The following is a 20,590-nucleotide window of genomic DNA, read 5'->3' as shown; positions in this document are numbered from 1 at the left end:
TGCCTGCTTATTTGTCTAAGAAGGCTTTTCGCTTTTAGGTCAGGTGACTTGTGACCACCCATTCCTCCCTCATTGCCGTAAACTGAAATACTGAAGTGTCTTGAGCTCACAGTTTCTCTAGTCTCCTCTTGATTTATTTATTTATTTTTGACATTCCAAATGAGAAGCTCATTCTATCTGAATGCACAGTGACCAGAGCTATAGAAGTAAAATTACGAATTAAGGATCTAGTGTCTGTACTTTTATTAATGTCCTCTCTTTCCATCTGTAGAATGAAGACATGATGCTAAATAGCTTTGAAGTTCAACCGAAAAACAAAAAACAAAAAACAAAAAACAAAAAACAAAAAACCCTCTGAGATTCCCCCTGCCTCTCTCCTTCCCCCTCACTCTCTCCCTATCCCTCTGGTTTTCTTCTTTTTTTGCTTTTGAGACAGGATCTTTCTGGCTTAGAACTTGCTATGTAGATCAGAAAGGTTTGAAATCAGAGATTTGTCTACATCTTCCTCCTGAGCACTGGAACTGGAGATGTGTGTTGTCATATCCAGCTCTGTTGACATCATCTAAAGCGCATCTTATGGTCAAAATTTGGGGTGTCGATAATTGAATAAAAGGATGCAAAAGACGGGCTTCTTTCACATACTGTCCTGGAAGTGTGTAACCCACAAGACAAGCTATGAAACATGTCTGTGTTTCTTCAGGTCATTGGAATGGTGTGTGTGAATATGATACATAGTAAATGAATTTAATGGAACCAACTTCCAGAGATTAAACAGAAATTTTATTTATTATCTATCAGATGAAGCTGTAGCTATAGAGATAGATTTATACGAGGTTGTCAGGGCATTCTGATTGTTCTATGAAACGTCTTTTCACTTCAGTTTTTAAAGATCTTATTTAGAAGCCTCAACACTTGCAGAAATCTTGGAACACATTTTTTTTTTCTTTCTTCAGAAAATAGCTTACTGTGAAGCTGTCTTTTATCATAGAAATAATCTTCAGTTTAAATATTTCCCAACATTTGACCTTAAAATATTAGCCAATTTCATCCCACAGAAATTATATGAATACAAAAATTCTGCTAAGGATTGTGACTTAGGCAGCATAGAATGTGTTAATCTCTGGAATTTACTGATTCTAAATGACATGTGATACTCAAACTTGTCATCACTTACACTGTAAGCACGGGTATAATTCGTTTTTCTACTAAGGTGTCTCTGAAGTCCATGTTCATGACTTCTTTGAAGGAAAATTACCCATTCCTTCGGTTTTACTCTATTTGTAGGGTTTCCCCTGCTTCCTGCCTGCATCCACGCCGTTGCAAGAAGCTTGTATTACAACGACAAGTAAGACGTTTTCCATTTGTGAATTCTATTAGAACTAAGTGACCTGAAGATATTTCAAATATCTCCCCTTTATCCCCTAGTTGCTGGATCAGTTCAGACACCCATCTCCTCTACATTATCCATGGACCGATTTGTGCCGCTTTGCTGGTATGTAACCAAAGTATCGGGTCCTCGCTGTCGCTCATGTTTCCTGAATCTCCTCTCTAACCTTCGTACTCAGAGTTGCTGCTTAGTTGAATAAGGTTCGGTGAAGATGCTGTATTTGTGACTGAGCAGGGAAAGGTAAACAGCTCATTTGCAAGTGGGGGCAGAGCATCAGGGACCAAGTGTGGGAGGCTGCTTTCGCAGCTGAACTTGAGGTTGAGGTCAAAATGGTTCCAACAGAATCAGACAAATGCTAAGAGTAGAGCAGCAAATACTCTGGCTTTGGCTAGTGGACAACAGTTGCTGCTCAAACCGCAGCCAGGCAAGGAAAAAGAAGAAGCAGCAGAAACAAATACTCAGGCTTTGCTCTCTTCCTGTCTCTGATTTCTTAGTTCCGCTTGCTAGCCAGATCCAGCAAATGTCAGTGTCAGACTCTGAGCGGGGATACCATGGGCACTGCCTTCTGCAGGAGGCGTGGAGCACAGAACTGCTTTATTAAGACATTACGACACACCTACGCAAGGGTAGCAGGCCAAGGAAGAAACAACTTTGTTTCGAAAAAGTATCTCTTATGAATTCTGTAATTACAACACTCACCATTTAATATGAGGGTAGCAACTGGGCATCTTTGAATGTGGTTGTGTTATCAGAAAATTTGTAATTCCTCTTTTGGGTTCTTAGTCTCCCTATTTTAGGAAACTTAGTCTTCCCAAATTTAGGGAAACACACACACACACACACACACACACACACACACACACATCAAGAACAATGTTATCAGAGGTTAGGAGACAAGCAATAGGGAAGATAAGATGTAAATCTTCCCAACTGGAGGAAAGAGGAGGCTGAAGGAAGGACATACCATGCCTTTTGTAAGTAGCCAATAGCAGAAGAGGGCGGGCGCTTCAGCGGAAGCACAAGAAAACATAGGTCATCACAAAAAAGCATGCTACGTTTTGGGCAAAGAAATAGAAAGCATGAACAGGAAAATTTACACTCATCATTCACAAGGAAGCTCTCTGCAAGCATCAGCAGGAGGGGAGGCCTTTGGAAGGAATAAGTAGATTATCTTATCCAGGGGGTGATTGTTGCTTCCACCTCCTAGCATGACTTAAGATGAATCAGTTTTCTCAAGGGGTGGTATGCGGCCATGTGATTGACAGATCCAGGTAGACTAGACTGGAACATGTGCCATGTCTCCATGCAAAGGGGGGGGGGGAGGGAGAGAGGGAGAGATGAGAGAGGAAGGAGGGAAGGGAGGGAAGGAGAGAGAGAGAGAGAGAGAGAGAGAGAGAGAGAGAGAGAGAGAGAGAGAGAGAGAGAGAGAGAGAGACTCTCTCTCTCAAGTCTTCTCTCCTGGAGGAAATAGTTCTCTTTAATTAGCCATAAGAGAGCCCTAATCCCCAGCCTCAGTGGCTTCCAAGACCACAATATTCCTAAATCAAGAGTCCCTAAAATCATTTAGGAAATAGGAGGAACCAATACAATCCAGTTTTATGATGAAAATCTAGACATGCAGTTCCAAAGCAAAGGAGTGAGTGTCTGGACTGGATTTTTGGGTCTCAGGATTATGTAATCGTTTGGAGTCAGGGATGACTTTTTAGAAAGAATTAAGAAACAAAGGCTCCTTTCTGGTATTCCTAACCAGGAATCTGAGAACACTCCTTGCTTCTGGCCAAGGATGACAATGTAACTGGGCATATTGGAAGGTTCTTGCCCCTAGGTTGCCTGGCCAATCTTATCCCTTGTTCTTTTTAGTTAGAAGGCAGCAAAAGTCAAATTTGGTGCTTTTATTACGCCGCTTCAGCGAGTAATAAATTAACGCAAATTAGCATGTCTTCCATGGAGCACAAGAGACCCCAAGGCAACCACACTCTCTAAGAGTGGAATTTGGCAGAATCGGTTCTTCCCCACCTCCTCCTTCACACCCCACCCTCCTAGTAAGCATCTGTGCAGATATGGCACTTTTAGATGCCTTTAGTTTGAGACCTAAATGGCATTCAGGTCACTTGAGGGCTTAGGTAAGGAATTGCTGGCCATTCTTGTGTGGATGTCTTCAATGTCCCTGTGGCATCTGTACGGCTCCTTCTGCTTCCTTCTATGACTCTGGGCACTATGGTGATAGGAATATCTCTCGTGGTATCTACCACTTCTGAATACCATGGCTGTCAGACTAAAAAGAGGCTTCTCAGCCTGCGCTGACTGCCTGTAACTCTTCATCTTCCCCAGGGACAAACCACTGGTGGCTAACCAAGTGCTCACCCCTATGCATGTCTACACACACGAGCAACACTAAACGGACTAAGTTGGTGTGTTTAGATATTTATATGTATGCCTAGATATATACATGCACATAACAGTAATAATTAAATAAAAAGAGGCCATGAATTTGGGAGGGTGTGGGGACAGGGTTTACCTAAGAGAAGTCACAGGGAGAAGAGAAGGAAATGATGTGAATAAGTAGTCGTGTTACCAAACTGCCGAACATGTAAGTCAAAAAGATAATCAGGAATCTGTTAGCCAGGTCTGTTGTAAGTCAGGGGACATTCAGATGGGGTTCATCTGAAATGTAAAGCTCTTCTACTTTTGCCTAAAATAATACTGATGTGGGAAATCGTGTAGGGCATGGATTCCAGTTCCCCCTGCCCCAGCTATATATATCTATAGAGATGCTTATATAAACAATAACTTCCTCTTCAGTTCTGTTCCATGTTTTAAGCCAGAACGACGGCTTTAATGAATGCCTTTGTGTTTACCTGTTCTTTGATGGAAGATAGATCTAAGCTGACACATTTCTGCCCCTTGTTAATTAGTGGGTTCTTTTTAAAATGTATATTAGGATTTTTTAAAAATGCTTTGTAATATAATTCATATCTATAACTAATAAATGGGCAAAAGATAATTTGTAAGTTGACAGAAAATCATTATCCAACTTTCCCAGGAAGCAGTGGTAATTTTTATTTTATTTTTTAAAAAAAACCCCTTCTATATGTTTATATATACAAAACTCTATCTAGAGGTTTAGAAATAGAACCGGCATGCTGGCTTGTGTCATTGCTCATGTCCCACCTGTCAAATGGCTTTTTCTCTGTCTGCTTTCATTGCATTCCAATGTCTGTCAATGTTCTTTTCATGCATGTGTTCTCAGCAGGGGTCTGGTTAGCTATGTATGTTTAAAACTGTGTTACACTGAATTATCTTAGCAGTGGAATCATTTTATGCTTACTTATTTTCATGACACACGTTAAAAATGAATCAATGTGTTGTTTTTTCCTTTTTTGTCATGATGAGAGATAAACTTTCATTATTTGAATTTATTGAAGCGTACAGATGCTTGTTGTTTAAAATTATATAATTAGGTTATTCAACAAAAAATAAAGAAAAAGGAAATAAATCAATAGTTTGCCCAATGTGATATTCCTGGACAAAATAAAGAACTGTCAACAGGAAATGGGCAAAATTTAGTTTGAATTTAGGTCAATATAGTGGTCAGTGTTGGCTGTCATCTCAGCAGGATCTAGAAGGCCTCTGGGCATGCTTGTAGGTGACTTTTCTTAGTTACCGTAACCGATGTGGGAAGATACAATTTAATCATGGACAGGACCATTTCAGAGCCAGGTAGTCCTGGACAGTCTAAAATGGAGCAAGTAAGCTGAGCCCTCGTCTGCATTCCATGTGGCTGATTCCCAGCTGAATATAGAGTGAGGCCAACTGCTTCGGATTCCTGCTACCTGATGCCCTGTTTATACTGGCTATCCTGGAGCTATGTGCTGAAATGTTAGAGTATATTATCACAGGAACGGGGGGAAAAGCATTAAAGTAGTCAATGTAAAAGGAGAGAAAATAGGGTTTGAAGAAAGAGAAAGTGGATGAAAGGGACTGTAGGGTATAGACAAATTGAAATGACATTCATAAGACAGATTCTTAATTGCTGAGTCAAATTCCATTTTCAGAGTTCTGTGAATCCCTTCAAAGGCAATGTTATCTCTTGGGGAAAGTTGCTACGGCACAATAAATAGTAAATTGTAATCACAGAGAGTTATTTATAGACATTGTTATGGGAAGCCAAAAGATTCTTTCTCTAGCATAGTCCAGTCTGAATATCAGCTGGATCAGTTGCATTAGCTCTTTATCCATAAGCATAAAGAGAACTCACAGAACAGCACTATTTCAGGTACTTACTATGAGAAATGTTCATACAGAAAGATTTGATCAGATTATTACAACAAGGAAGACCGAACAAATATATAAAAATAGTTATTTTGGCACAATACACTCTTGGAGAGTACAATGTACGGACAGTAATGAAGAGGAAGCTTTAAGACATTAACTTCTGTTGAGGCTGGAGAAATGGCTCAGCAGTCAAGAACATTTGCTACTCTTCCAGAGGACCAGAGTTCAGTTCAACCTGCATGTTAGGCAGCCTACAACCACCTATAATTCCAGCTCTACATATCTGACATCTTATTCTGTCCTCCATCAAAACACACACACACACACACACACACACACACACACACACACAACTATAAAAACAATTTCTTCTGAAACACCAACCAATGAGTACACATGGAGAGACCCATGGCTCCAGTTGCATATGTAGCAGAGGAGGCAGTGTCTAATCAAGGGAGGAGAGGTTTTGGGTCCAGTGAAGGCTTGTTTCCCTAGTGTAGGGGAATGACAAGGCCTTGAGGTGGGAGTGGGTGGTTGGGAGAGGTAGCATCTTCATGGAAGTAAGGGGAGGGGAAGGGGGATGAGTTGGGGGAGGAAGGGAATAACGTTTGAAATGTAAATACAGATAATATTTAATAAAATAACATTTCTTAAAAATAATATTTTTGCTAGAAGTATTTATGACCTTGAATTGAAATAATAGACAAATTTTAACTATTACATAGAAAATGAGCTTAAAATGACAGAAATATTTTCTAACTGAGTATGTTCCACAATAATTTTAGCATAATTTTATTTTTCTAAAAGTTAATTTCACTAAAATTTATGTGCCTGTCAGTGGAATAGCATTACTTTATAACTACACACTAATTAATGTCTTACAAAAATGTGCCTTTAGTTCTTGTACATAAAGTTTTATAAAACTGGAGTTTTCATAGGCTTCTTCCTGTTTAAAAAACTGCTTGTCTGTCTATTAGTCTATCTACCTATCTACTATCTATCTATCTATCTATCTATCTATCTATCTATCTATCTATCTATCATCTATCTATCTATCTATCTATCATCTATCTATCTATCTATCTATCTATCTATCTATCATCTATCTTTCTTTCTATCTATCTATCTATTTATCTATCTTTCTATCTATCTATCTATCTATCTATCTATCTATCTATCTATCTATCTACCTATCTATCATCTATCTATCTATCTATCATCTATCTATCTATCTATCTATCTATCTATCTATCTATCTATCTATCCATCTATCTATCTATCTATCCTGCCCTGGAACTCACTCAATAGATCAGACTGGCTTCAACCTCATAGAGATCCACCTGTCTCTGCCTCCTAAACGCTGGGATTAAAGGCTTGTCCTAACACTGGTTTCTTAATCTAAAGACAAGCAGACTTTTAGATGAACTTTTATTTTCTTCTTAGGTAAATCTCTTTTTCCTGTTAAACATTGTCCGTGTTCTCATCACGAAGCTGAAAGTCACACACCAGGCAGAATCCAATCTCTACATGAAGGCCGTGAGAGCCACCCTCATCTTGGTTCCACTGCTTGGCATCGAATTTGTGCTTTTCCCGTGGCGGCCTGAAGGAAAGGTTGCCGAGGAGGTGTATGATTACGTCATGCACATTCTGATGCACTATCAGGTAAGGTGTTCCTGATTCAAGGGGGTGGCTTGACAAGTTTTGTACTGAGTTTACATATAGGTTTGGTTTCACTCTTGACTACTTGTATAACAGTGGATGATAAGCCTTTGATTCCTGTGCCTTTTCTTAGGTCCTTTTCCTTCTGTTGGTTGGCCTTGTCCAACTGTGATGTGATCATTTTTTGCTTTAACTTATATGTTAAATGAATGAATGAATGCATGAATAAATGAAAGAAAACCTAGCCACTACAATAAAGGTTAACAACTGAGCTGTCAAATGATTCCTTTTGGGAGAGGAAAAAATCAGTTTTCTTTAATGGTGTGACAGTACATCAGCCATTCCAGGACAGATCTCATGTTCAGAAGTAGTTGACCCATATATAATAAACACTACCGTGTGTGTGCATGTGCATGTATGTGCACGTGCATGTGTTGTTTTATTTGCTTGCAGTTTGTTGAGTTTTGTTCTTCTTTTTGGGCATAGTTTTATTTTGTTTTCTTGTTTTGAAGCATTGTTGTTGTGTTGGGCTTTTGTTTGTTTTTTTGAGAAAGAACTTAAAGTTGGGTGAGTGGGTAGGGAGGGAGAGATGAACTGGAAGGACTTGGGAGAGGGGATGAATATGATAAAAATATTTTGAATTAAAATTGCTTTAAATAATAAGGAATATAATAAAACTGGACTCAGATAACTTAATTTTTTTACAGGGTCTTTTGGTGTCTACAATTTTCTGCTTCTTTAATGGAGAGGTATGTTTATTGATTTTACTAATTTTTTTTTCTACAATTTCCTTTTTCAAAAGATGAGGTTATAACCCTCCCCCCAAACAACTATTTTAATTACCAATTTTATCACAGAAAAAGTTACATAAAATTACTTTTCTGGGCACAAATATTATGTCAAAATTGTGGGTAACATTAGAGTTGAATGGTAGAGCAAAGTTGGTCTTACTTCAAAATATCCCAATGGGTAGTATCCATCAGCTAGCCTTTCGACCTACCGTCAAGAAGTACGAAGTCTGGGTGTTGCTATGGGAACACTGCTGGGCAATATTTAACTTAATAGAACATGTACTGTCACAAGAAACAAAATCTATTCATTTCCTCTGTTCTCTTTAATTGGCTCAACTCTATGCTCCTTTGAAAGGTTTCATTATAGATATAAAAAGATAACAAAGTAAAGTAAGAGAGTGAGTTAGGAAACAACTAGAACGCCATGACAAGTACTATGAAAATGTATTGGAGATCTCTAGGTGTCTGCCTGGGGATTTTCCACTCAAGAGGTTTCAGTGATCTAACTGGGTGGATATGTCTACTCAGATGGATGTTGTTACTGCTCCATTGTTTGAGCATCCTTGACTTTGCTTTTTATTTGTTCCTGATCTACTTGGCCACTTTTCATCTAGAGTGTGCTAACACGATGGAGCCCAGTACAGAAATCTAGACAGCTACTCCATGACAAATGGACCCCATGTAACTGAGAAACTCATTGGGAAACCTCAGGGAACACATGGGCCAGCTGGCATAGTTTATGTGACTATTTCCTATAAAATAAATTACTGGAAATTACATATGCCTTATAAGAAACTACTTTTTCCTGGTCTAAGTCAATTCTACTTTTCTCTCTTTGTAGGTAAGCCGACAAATTGTTTAAAGTAGAAATTAAAGTATAAGTAATGGAACCTATTTTACATTACATTTATCTATAACACTGTATAACAGTGGGATAGAAGTGTATACTGTCAAATGAAACTACTGATTTATAATTTAGTTGGTATCTCCATAATTCTACATTCTACATGACAGTGGATATTTTCCTCAAGTTGATGGCACTTGTGGACAGAGAATGAAATAAGAGGGGACAGATAAATGATTTGTCTTGACAGGGAATTTCATATACCCTTTATTACATATGGAAACAGATGCACTGACTTAGGCAATTCTCTATGTGGCTATAACAATATCAATGAACAACATAAACACATGTCAAAGAGCATGCATGAAATATGGAAGATGTCTCCTTATTTAGAGAAACAGAGTAGTGTAATTTTTTAAATATTTAAGTCACTAGTAAACTAGGTGTTGCAGTAGGCGGAGAAGGATAGGAGGGATGGGCAACAAACATGGTAGAGCCTTCAAAATTCTGGAGCTGTGTCTTCCTTCCTAGCACTTATAGTCTAGGAAAGACTTGGAACCAAGGAAAGTGTATTTGTCCTTACAAAGGGAAATAGACTTATTTACACTCGTGTTGGAAAGGTGAAGGTAAATACACGGTGTCCAACCTCGCCACATCCTTAGGATAGTCTAGCTTTATCTCTATGTTGATCAGAGATCATTGTTTTAATGAAAAACCATGCAGAAATGGGAACATTAATCACACTGCAAGCTAAATTTTAAATTGGCACTTTGCTTCAGAAACAGTATCCAGGGAGGATTGAAGTTAATGTCTTCCCCTTCTGTTGTCCTTTATCTGTCTAAACAAAACAGACACAGCACCTTGTTCTTCTGCCATGACTTAAATTGAGAAAATTTTTGGCATTGGAAAATTTTAATAACAAGAAAACCTTTGAACTTGGTTGTTGCCAAATCTTCAGTTCATCACAACATCTTTCATATCTCTCCCTTTTCCCTCTGCTTGGGAGACCGTCTGTTTGAGCATGACTCAGCCCAAATCTTAGGAAATGCCGTAATCCCTCCTTTTCTGTCTCTTTGCCTCTTGGTTTTTCCCACTCTTGTAACACAAAGAAATAGCTGCCAGATTTAATTTGTGTGGTTCCAACTATGTCATTTTTTAAAAAAGTCATTTGCTTGGTTTTAGTTTCTTTATGCCCGTCATGTTAGGTCAAGTGGCTTGCTTTCGCCTGATGTCTGTGCTTGTGCTAAATGTTAGCAAACATCTACCTTCCTCTTAGCATCTCTTGATAGTTAGCTGTAGGTTCACAAGTGGCCAGGCCACTTCCTTCTCAGTCCCATTCCACTCAAATAAAAGTACGCAACAGTAACAAGGGGCTATGGTCATCAGAAGGACATGTGTCACAACAATGCATTGTAGCTGGCTTTATCAACCAAACAAAAAATGTTGAGAAGCCTTAACTCATATACTTTGAAGAAAAACTCTTTGTCTTTATACCTAGTTTATAGTTATATCACACCCTTAGAATTGATTTAGATTAAGGAGTATTATTATCGACCCTTCTCATGTGTTAATGAGGGTCTAAGTATTTGATTTAGTTGCCTGCAAAAAGCTCTTTCATAAACCAATGTAAACATATTCACATCATTAATAATACCCACATTTTACATTTGTTCCATTTAAATGCATTGAGTGTCTAATTTAACAGTCTGTTAAATAAGTATGATCTTGCCTTAGAGAAAGATGTTAAAAATGAAAAGACTAGAGGTCTTTTATTAGGTCCATTTTTTTTAACTTTGGTAAAGAATAGTCCACATTTCAGGACATTGTCTTTTCATTATTTTTCTGACAGTTTATTCACTAAGAAAAAATAAGGTTGTGATCATAATCAAAGGGACAAACATCTAACAGTTCATACCTATTTTGATTTCTGGGATTTGGTTAGCTTTTCTTTTAGAACTATTTATCAGTCCAAGGGTCTCAAGATGGGTATCTTCTGGCTGACATCTTTCAACCTTTGTAATATTTTATGGGAAGATATATCCCACTCTCATTCAACTTGAAGCTACATAGTTCCAGTTTCTAACTAGTCTAGCATTTATAATAAATTAGAAAAATATGTGTAACATCAGAATAAAATATTTCCCATCCAAAGGAGATACACAACTATTCAAAGTGTTTTTGTTTAAATCTCTGAATATTTACTTAAACATGCCATTTAAAGCCATTGGCCTGCTGGGACCCCACAGAGAAAATGTAGTTATCATTTGCTTGGTGTTTGAAGACATTACATGCATCAATATTAGTGAATTACTTTAATTTAAATACCTTACTTGTTGGTTTAGAATTAATAAAACCACGAGTGAAGCAAATAGTAATTTTGTGCAAAATAAATAATATGTTATCCTATAATTCCTTTATTTCCACAGTACTTATATAAATATACATTAGCCTTTGTTACCAAATACAAAGAAATGGTCCAAAAGTTGCTGAACTTCTTAATAACATATTATATAATGGAGGTTCTAGCAGTTCACTTATATAGTGTTAGAATTACTGAAAAATTGAATAGATATTTTATAAATTAATTTTGAATTTTATTTAAGTAATTGGATGGCTTCATTTTTGACCATTCCCTTTTCTTTAATACTAAAACATGAAATAAGACAGGAAAACTTTGTCTTTATCTTAAGTGGCAGCACGTAAGAGACTTAAAAGTACCCCCAAAACTATAGTATCCTGTAAATCACTATTGGTTGTAGAATGTTTGGAGAAGGCACAAGAGACAACACAAGACAGATTTTATAAAATATTTAATATAAATTTTACATGAATATTTTGAACAGAGAGTTAATTATATACCCTTAACATATGAGGATGTTAAGAGTATATAAATTGCTAGGATTGTTACTATTATTTTGATTCTTAGATTCTTCTTAGGCACAGGCATTAGAACTGGCCAAAATATCAGACGACAGCTTGGGAAAATCTATTCAAATAACAAACATCTACGCAAACATGTACTACATCACAGGGATAGGACAAATGTTTTATGACCTAAAACTGGCCAACCTCCACTCAGGCTTTACATGGGTATCAAACCTGTTAGTATACAGATGATGGCATCTAAGACTGAGCTGACTATTTTTATTTGTGTTTAAGGACTCAGCATAAAGGAAGTCTTTCTAGTATCCTAATTCAATCAAAATAAAGGTCATTGTTTCTGACACAACTAGTTATAATCTCTTAATTTCAGTCAGGAAAAAAGGCATCAAACTTCACATTTGTTCTGAGAAAGAAAGCTACAGGATAGAGAAATTTAATCCAGCAAAATGGCTGCTCTGGCAAAGGATCCCATCCAAACACCTTCTAGGTCTCTATGATCAGGCCGGAATGAAGTCAAGCCTTTAGTAAATACCTTTAATCCCAAACAATATAGGTAAGATTAGCTTCTAAAAGGAAACAGCCATGTTTGAAAGTCACATCTAATTGAGGGGTAGACAAAGTGATGAATCAGAGACAGAATTAACAGAATGAGTCAAAGATAGAATATGCCCAACATGAGAACAGCATAGGAAAGAGAAAATACTTAAGAGAACATCAGCAGGGGAGCAGGGGAGAGAAGAGGGTAGGGGTTGGTTTTACTGGGACAGTTTTACAGAGCCTTAGAGAAAGGTTGTAGGTAAAGATAGAATGAGCCGGAGAATAAAAAGGAGCCAGAATATTAGATTGCCAGTTAGTTTGAGGTCAAGCGGAACAATTTAGTCAGAAGCCAAGAGAAGCCAGTTTGAATCTGTCAGATTGGAGAGGAGTTTGAGCCAGAATAGCTGAATTGAATCGGTCAGTCAGAGTTCAGATCGGGAGTTAGAAAGGGAGAGTTTATTGATCAGTAATCCTCCAAGATGATAATTACATCTGGTGGATAAAAGTTACATTTACATACAGGGGAAGGAGAGATGGCTAGAAATTATGATCACTTGCTACTCATGCAGAGGACTAGATTCAGTTCCCAGTATCCTCATGATGGTTCAAAAACATCTGTACCTACAGTTCTGAACACCTATCACCCTCTTCTGACCTCACTGAGTATCAAGCACACACACACACACACACACACACACACACACACACACAAACAAACACAAAATCACCCACACATGAAACATGTTGCAGTAAATATTAAAAATGAATGGCTTATCTCTTTACCAGTCCTCTCGGTCTCACTCCACAGATGCTGCTTTATTAAGGAGCCGAACACACACTCTGTCACTTGGTTCATGAGCTACACTCTCCACGAGGTTCCCTTCCCAGACGGTTCATTCTGCCTGCTCTGTTGCTTCTGTCCCGACCTGTTTCTTTACCCCACCGCCCGGCACAAACATGACTCTAAGGCCGGATAGCTTTTCATGCAGGTTTATAAATACATTCTCAATCCATAAACCTTCGATACCATAAGATCACATCCAATGGAAAAAGATACAGACTGCCCTTCCATATGAGATAAAAGGCCTATGAAGTCCCTTAGAAATATTCAATTTTACCTAATGCCAATTACAGCCACCTGGATCCAGGTCTATTTTCTCCAGCTCCACCTTGATTTTCCTCCCTTCTCTGTTCCTCTTCTGTTTTCCTATCTTTTCTCCACCTACCTCCCCACTGTCTAATCATATATCGACTTAACACAAATCTACAGATACACTTACAAATATTCATATAAAATACTTATATAAATAAAAGAAAAATAATTCTCGGAAATATCAAAAAAATGAAAGAAATACAAAATATGCAGAAGTGGAGAAGTAACATTACTAAACATTTTTTAATAATTACTTTTGTCTAATCTAATGCATTACATTATTTTTGGAAGTAAGATTTGTGAGGATAAATGCAGTTATTTCAGAATGCAGCACAATTTTTAGCATATAGAAACAATTTTTTAAAGCCTACTGCTAGTGCTAATTATTTCCTAGTGTCCCTATATTTTTTTTGATCTGCATATTTCCCCAATTTCTATACATTCTTAACACTTACATTCTCAGTTTATTAAGGCAATGATGTAAAACCAGATATCTAGGTGAACCGTGTTTGGCAAGAACACACATTCTACACTTGCATTATTATAGCTTTAAAGACAAGACTTGGAATAAAAATATTAAAATATTAATTAACTCAAGAGTAACAATTAATTGCAATATGTTCCATGATGTGAAGGTATTTTATTTAAAATTCATGTGTATGTGTATGTGTAATACTGGGACTGAATTCAGGGCACCAGAAATGCTAAGTGAGCTAGCTACCAAGGATCTCTCTCTCTCTCTCTGTCTCTGTCTCTCTGTCTCTCTCTCTCTCTCTCGCTCTCTCTCTCTCTCTCTGTGTGTGTGTGTGTGTCTTTCTGTCTCTCTCTCTCTGTCTTTCTCTCTTCCTCTCTCTCTGTTTCTCTGTCTCTCTCTCTTTTTCTCTATCTCTTTCTCTTTTACTTTTCATTTTGACACAAGATATCGGTAAGATATTTAGGCAGGTCTGCGCTTACTTGACACTAGCAGGCATTGACCCTGCAGTATTCCGGCCTCAGTTTTATGAGTACCTAAGATTATAGACCTTAGTCTATAATTACTTGGTCTTCTTCTTACTTTAAAGAATAAAACCTTTTCTGCCAAACATTTTGCTATGCCTTAAATAGACTAAGTTCATCTCAATTAATGGGTTGTTCTTGGTGTTTCTGTTTATTGGTGATTGATAGGTTCAAGCAATTCTGAGAAGAAACTGGAACCAGTATAAAATACAGTTTGGAAATGGCTTCTCCCACTCTGATGCTCTCCGCAGTGCATCCTACACCGTGTCAACCATCAGTGATGTGCAAGGGTACAGTCACGACTGCCCCACTGAACACTTAAATGGAAAAAGCATCCAGGATATCGAAAACGTTGCATTAAAGCCAGAAAAAATGTATGATCTAGTGATGTGAAAAAACAGAAGTCTCACATGTTTTGTGTCACTTGAACCTATGATTTGATGGCCAGAAGATTTAATAGAAAATGGATTTCTTGCATACCATGAAGAAAGTCCTCAAATGAAATGATAACTGTGTGGATAAAGGTTTAACAACCCTCTCTCTATGGGGGAGAAAAAGCCTCAGTTTATATTGTTGGCCAGTATACTCCTACCATCGCTGATTTCAAGTTACCAACCTGATATCACTGAGTGTGGAACTGGAAAGAAAATACACACAATCAACTCTCTGGAGCTGACGTGCTTTGAACCCACACAATACTGCATGCTCTCACAGATGGGTGTCTGTGCACACTCACACCCACATTGACCAGAGCTCTGCTCTTCTCATCTGAGGAGACCTTGCTCAGTCTTATAGACATGAAAGGAAAGTTTGTTTTTTGTTATAAAAACTCCCCATCCTTTGTCATTTGATGGTAGTGAATGGTTTGTCAGAAACACTTTAACCGTCTTTCTAACTTCTGTAGATTAGACAGAGTTCTTCATCTCTGTCATCTTCTGTTCCTATAAGAAAGCAACTGAGCAGAATTCCCCTGGGCTTTTGCTGCTACATATTGTATCCTGTGGCGTCTCTATTCTGAATCACTAGGAAGACATATTGGTAGAAGCTACAAACACATTTTCAGTTACATTTGTTTCCTCTAAATCTTACTGCAGGAGTAGGAGATTAGTTTTCCTGAATCTGTAAATAGAAACTTTGGCCTTTCCATTTCTACTGTGTAGATAAGTGATCAGCCATTTTTTATGAAGGGAATCAATGAAGGATTTCTTTTTATCTTGAGAGAGAGAGAGAGAGAGAGAGAGAGAGAGAGAGAGAGAGAGAGAGAGAGAGAGAGAGAGATTGTATAAATGAAACTGTAATTGTTTTATTTTATTGTTTCAGTTCAAAACACAATCTAGGTAACTGTTTTAAAGCAGATAAAAAAATGCAACATTATATGCAACATAGTATCTGATACTGTGTCTGGGCTGATTTATTTTAGAGTAAAATAGAGTCCAGAATTCTATGTTTGGTAAATATTTTAAGGACAAACAGATACCAGCATCAGAAATTTGAGAACTAAAAACAAACCACTGAAATATCAATGATATGATATAAAATATTTATTTTAAAATGCAAAGCCATAGTTTTATAAGCATGTTATCTTTGAAGTACTGACATATTGCTTCTTCCAATTTGATGATGACTCACTCAAATTCAGAAACAATGAACAACTACTGTAAGAAATGCTAGTCTGCTACAGTTGTGTATTTTAATTCGCTAAAATATAGCTAAACTGACTTTTACTAAAAGAAGACTTATAGTTTTGGAAAAAGACCCAGGTTATTTTTTTTATGAACCACAGAGGAATTTTCTCTCTATTATATGCAGTGCTTCAGTATTTCGGTAGACTGCTGTGGGTCTACAAGCCACAGGAAGACTCGAACTTACCATTGAGGATGAAGTGTCAGATATTTAGGTAATAATTAAATTAAGACAGAAGAAAGTTTTGCCTGTGAGTTAAAGTGACATTTTAAATAGATTTAGTTTTTCAAATATTGCTTTATCTGGACTTTCTGAAGAACAAGATCGACATCAGTTACTAAAAGTCACTTTGGGGATAGTCACACGAATCCATGTTTTTTGAAGTGTGTCCGTCAGCTTATAGTGGATGAAAGAAACGAATCAGTCCTCACTTCTTGTGTCTTAAGCTACAATAGACAGTTAATTCAGAAGTTGAAACTGTCAAGGAAAATAGTTCAAATTATCAAGCACTGATGTATTAGATGATCTGACAAACATATTTATGATTTATCTATACAGACAAAGGTGTTACTAAGTTACTTTCAACTTTGTGGATTTCATGCAAGCTGCCATTAAAAAGGACGCAGGCTGTTTTGAACTTTCAACTGCCTAAACTGTACAAACTTTCCTTTTAATACGTTCAAACTGTAGCTATTTATTATTTAAAGGAGTAGATTCATAACTTTATTGACAGTGTTCATGTAACTCTGCATTCTTCCGAACAAACCATCAAGTATTAACAATAAGTGACAGTGCAGAATGCTGAATTACTAGAGAACATATTTTAAAGGTATTGTAATTTTAAATTTTAGTATTCTTTTATCATATCAAGCATAGCTGAGATTTCTTTACTGCCATTATCGACTGTGGTATCTTCCTCAGACATAGCAGTCTGAGGTTAGTCAGTATTAGTTTTGTAATAATATTTTTGAAGCTAGAATTCTCTAAAACTGAAGTGCCAATTAAAATATTTCTATATTGCTTCTATATTGGAAAAGAAATCTGAAAATTTTGAAAGAAAACTTCTCTGGTGCCTAAAAACTAACTTAGGGAATTTTTAGCATTTAAAAGTTGGATTTATCATTTTTTCTATAATTTGTTAAAATCATGGCTGACAATTTTAGAAGTGACTTTGTATTTTTTTGTTGTTGTTGATAAGTCATTCATCCTGGAGTTTAGTGTTTGTTCAAATATAACAAACTGTATAGAGTTTAGTAGTATTTAGAGTGTTATACTTAACTGTTTAGATATTTTATTGTGAATCTATTTTAATTTCCTTTGTGTTTTAATTTGCTTATGGAAACATTATCTGTAAAACATATTCAAGATGTTCTGGTCACTTAAAAGAACTCATGTTGTATTGACTTGCAATCTCTATGTAGGTTTCATGAGAATATTAAAGCTGTAAGTTAACTTTTACTCATCTTCCCTGCACTACAGAGTAATTGAATTTCTCACAAAATTCTTGCAGCAACTAAAGAAATACCTTGCAAAATAAATGACAATGTCTTTATTCCTCTCTTTAAAGACTTTAATAAACTAGTAGGTGAATTTAATAAATTAATTAAAAATACAATTTTTGTTTTCTGTGTTAAAAGTATAACATGTACAAAGTCTCATATTGCAAGAAAAGAAAAGAGCCTTCCAAACAGGAACATTTTTAGAGAATTTTCCTCCTTTTTGTACTATATCCCAAGGAGTGGCTTTGTGCTAAATACTAGAAATTAAAGAACTAAAAATACCTACATAAAGATTTTTTTTTTAAAAAAAGAATACATGGTCAAAAATTCATACAATCAAAAACTTAAATGGGTCAATGACTTTATTTAACTAATGACAGAACCAGTAATTTGTCATAATTATTCAAAAGGGAATTTAAAACCCTACATGTGCCTGAGGATATAAAAACACTGAGGTGAATATACAAACATTGTGTTTAAGAATGGTAATCCAAAGCTGGGTGTGCTGGGCACACACCCTGCACTCAGGAGGTAGAGGCAAGTGGCTCTCCGTGAGTTCCAGGCCAGTCTGATCTACAGAGAGAGTTTTAGGACAGCCAGGGCTACGCAGAGAAACTCTGTCTTGAACCCCCCAAATAGCAATCAAATATGATTACTGATAAAAATTAAGCAAAACAGTAAATATAAATGCAATTAGACTATACACTCAGAAGAGGTAGGGCTACATTAAAATAATATACTAATTTTAATGTAGAATTAAAATAGCATAATGCTCACAGAAGTGAAAAATGCTTACATTTAGGAAAAATGCAAAAACCAAAAATATCCTCATAGTATTTTGAGCTATTTATTGATAAAGGTTTAACATAATAGAGCCAACTAGGCAGATCACATTCTGCCCAATGCATTTTGAAACTACCACCTCTAAAGTTAATCAACTGTAAAACAAAAACAAAAATCAAACAAAACAAAATGCTTAGTGTGTTGCCTAATAATGAATGATAACACACACACAAATTGAAGTTAACATTGTTGTAGTTGAGATTACATTTTTACATGATAGAGCAAATTGTCTACCAACTGTTCCAAGCATGTACTTACTATTCCTGAAACACACTGAAAATATTATATATTATAATATATATAAGATTATATATATTTTTTCTCCAGACATATTTTACCATTTACATGTATTTGACAATTTAATGTCTTTCAACTTACTTTTAATTAAAAATTTAACTATCATATAGTGATATATATATGTGTGTGTGTGTGTGTGTGTGTGTGTGTGTGTGTGTGTGTATACATATATATATATATATCACCCATTCCCACCTCACTGCCCTAGTATTCCCCTTTGCTGGGGCATTAAGCCTCCACAGGACCAAAGGGCTCTCCTCCCATTGATGCCAGACACTGCCTCCTCTGCTACACATGCTGCTGAAGCCATGGGTCCCTCCATGTGTGCTCTTTGGTTGGCGTTTTAGTGCCTGCTCTGGGTTGATTTTGTTGTTCTTCTACACATTCCTTCAGCTCCTTCAGTCCTTGTCCTAACTCCTTCATTGGGGTCCCCGTGCTTAGTCTGATGGTTTCCTGAAAGCATTCACATCTGTATTGGTCAAGGCAGAGCCTCTAAGGGGACAGTCATACCAGGCTCCTGTCAGCAAATTTTTCTTGGCATCAGCAATAATGTCTGGGTTTGGTGTCTGTGGATGGGATGGGTCCCCAGGTGGGGCAGTCTCTGGATGGCCCTTCTTTCAGTCTCTGCTCCACTCTGTCCCCGAATTTTCTTTAGACAGGAGCAATTCCGGGTTAATATTTTTAAGATGGGTTGGTGGCTCCATCTGTCAACCAGGAAATAGGGGGCTGTGCCTAACCTCCAGATATGGTCTCTACAAGTTCTCCCTCCCTTGTGTTGGGTATTTCAGCTAATGTCATTCCTGTTGGGTTCTGGGAGCCTCTTACTTTCATAGCATCTGGGAATTTCTAGTGGCTACCCCAGTTCCCCATCCCCCACCACTCCACCCCGTCCTCCCCCCCCCCCCCCCCCCCGTCCTCCCACACCTGGTCCTGGCCTCCTTTTCCCTCCCCCTCCTCTCTCCCTCCCAGGTCCCTCCCTCTACCGCCCACAATGATAAGTTTAATTTTTAAATACAAATTATTATTTTTTGCTGATTCTCCTCTCCCATAGTCTTAGGCATAGTCCTGCCCACCCCACCGCTGTGCCTTCCTATCTCCATAGCCTCCTTTTTGGGTTCATGTGGCAAATGGGTTGCTGTCCCCTTTCTGGACACTTCATTTTTTCCTGTCCTGACCCTATCAGTCTCGTAGTCTGTATCCACACTTACCCTCTGTATGCACACACATGTAGACATCGTAAGTACGATTTGTGCATAAGAGAACGTGTGACTTGGTCTCTGGATTTTGGTTGTCTGCTCAATGTCCAACCTTTCAGATCTACCGGCCTCCACTCAGTTAATTCCCATCAATCTCCCGTCACCTCCCACCTTTCCCTAGAGCAGAATCAAATTCAGTTGTGCACATGCGCTGCATTTTCCTCCACTTACCCACGGGAGGGCAACTAGGCTGCTTCTCTTTCCTTGCTATTATAAATGATGCCTTCAGAAACATGCTTACAAGAGTTCGACTGCTTATTGAGAGTGGTAGAGCTGGACCACACGGACACTCCATATTTGATGTTTTGAGAATGCTCCACACTGCTTTTTACAGTTCTGTGCTTTTACCGAGCGCTCCCACGGCAGCGAATAGGAGTTCCTTGTGAGTTTTAACATCTTTGCCCAATTCTGCTTTGACTTAAATTCATGGAAACTACAATTCAAACACCGCGAGCAAATTTACAACATGGTTTATAGAAGTAGATAC

General features: G+C 37.4%; 1 protein-coding gene across 2 annotated transcripts in view; it reads left to right on the top strand.

The window, feature by feature from the left end:
* The window catches only part of CALCRL (calcitonin receptor like receptor), a 90,975-nt gene extending 73,164 nt beyond the window's left edge, over window positions 1–17,811 (top strand). For both annotated transcript variants that reach the window (XM_080928225.1, XM_080928224.1), the window contains 5 exons: window positions 1,285–1,345; window positions 1,426–1,492; window positions 7,106–7,324; window positions 8,029–8,070; window positions 14,694–17,811. In XM_080928225.1, the coding sequence (XP_080784351.1) occupies window positions 1,285–1,345; window positions 1,426–1,492; window positions 7,106–7,324; window positions 8,029–8,070; window positions 14,694–14,918 (614 nt within the window). In that variant the 3' untranslated portion in view covers window positions 14,919–17,811. The remainder of the gene's footprint in view (window positions 1–1,284; window positions 1,346–1,425; window positions 1,493–7,105; window positions 7,325–8,028; window positions 8,071–14,693) is intronic.
* Window positions 17,812–20,590: the final 2,779 nt, after the last annotated feature.

The sequence above is a fragment of the Micromys minutus genome (genome assembly GCF_963924665.1).
Source record: "Micromys minutus genome assembly, chromosome: 13".
In the NCBI taxonomy this organism is placed as follows: domain Eukaryota; kingdom Metazoa; phylum Chordata; class Mammalia; order Rodentia; family Muridae; genus Micromys; species Micromys minutus.
The sequence above is the reverse complement of the archived record's forward strand: the minus strand, read 5'-3'. Positions and strand labels throughout refer to the sequence as shown.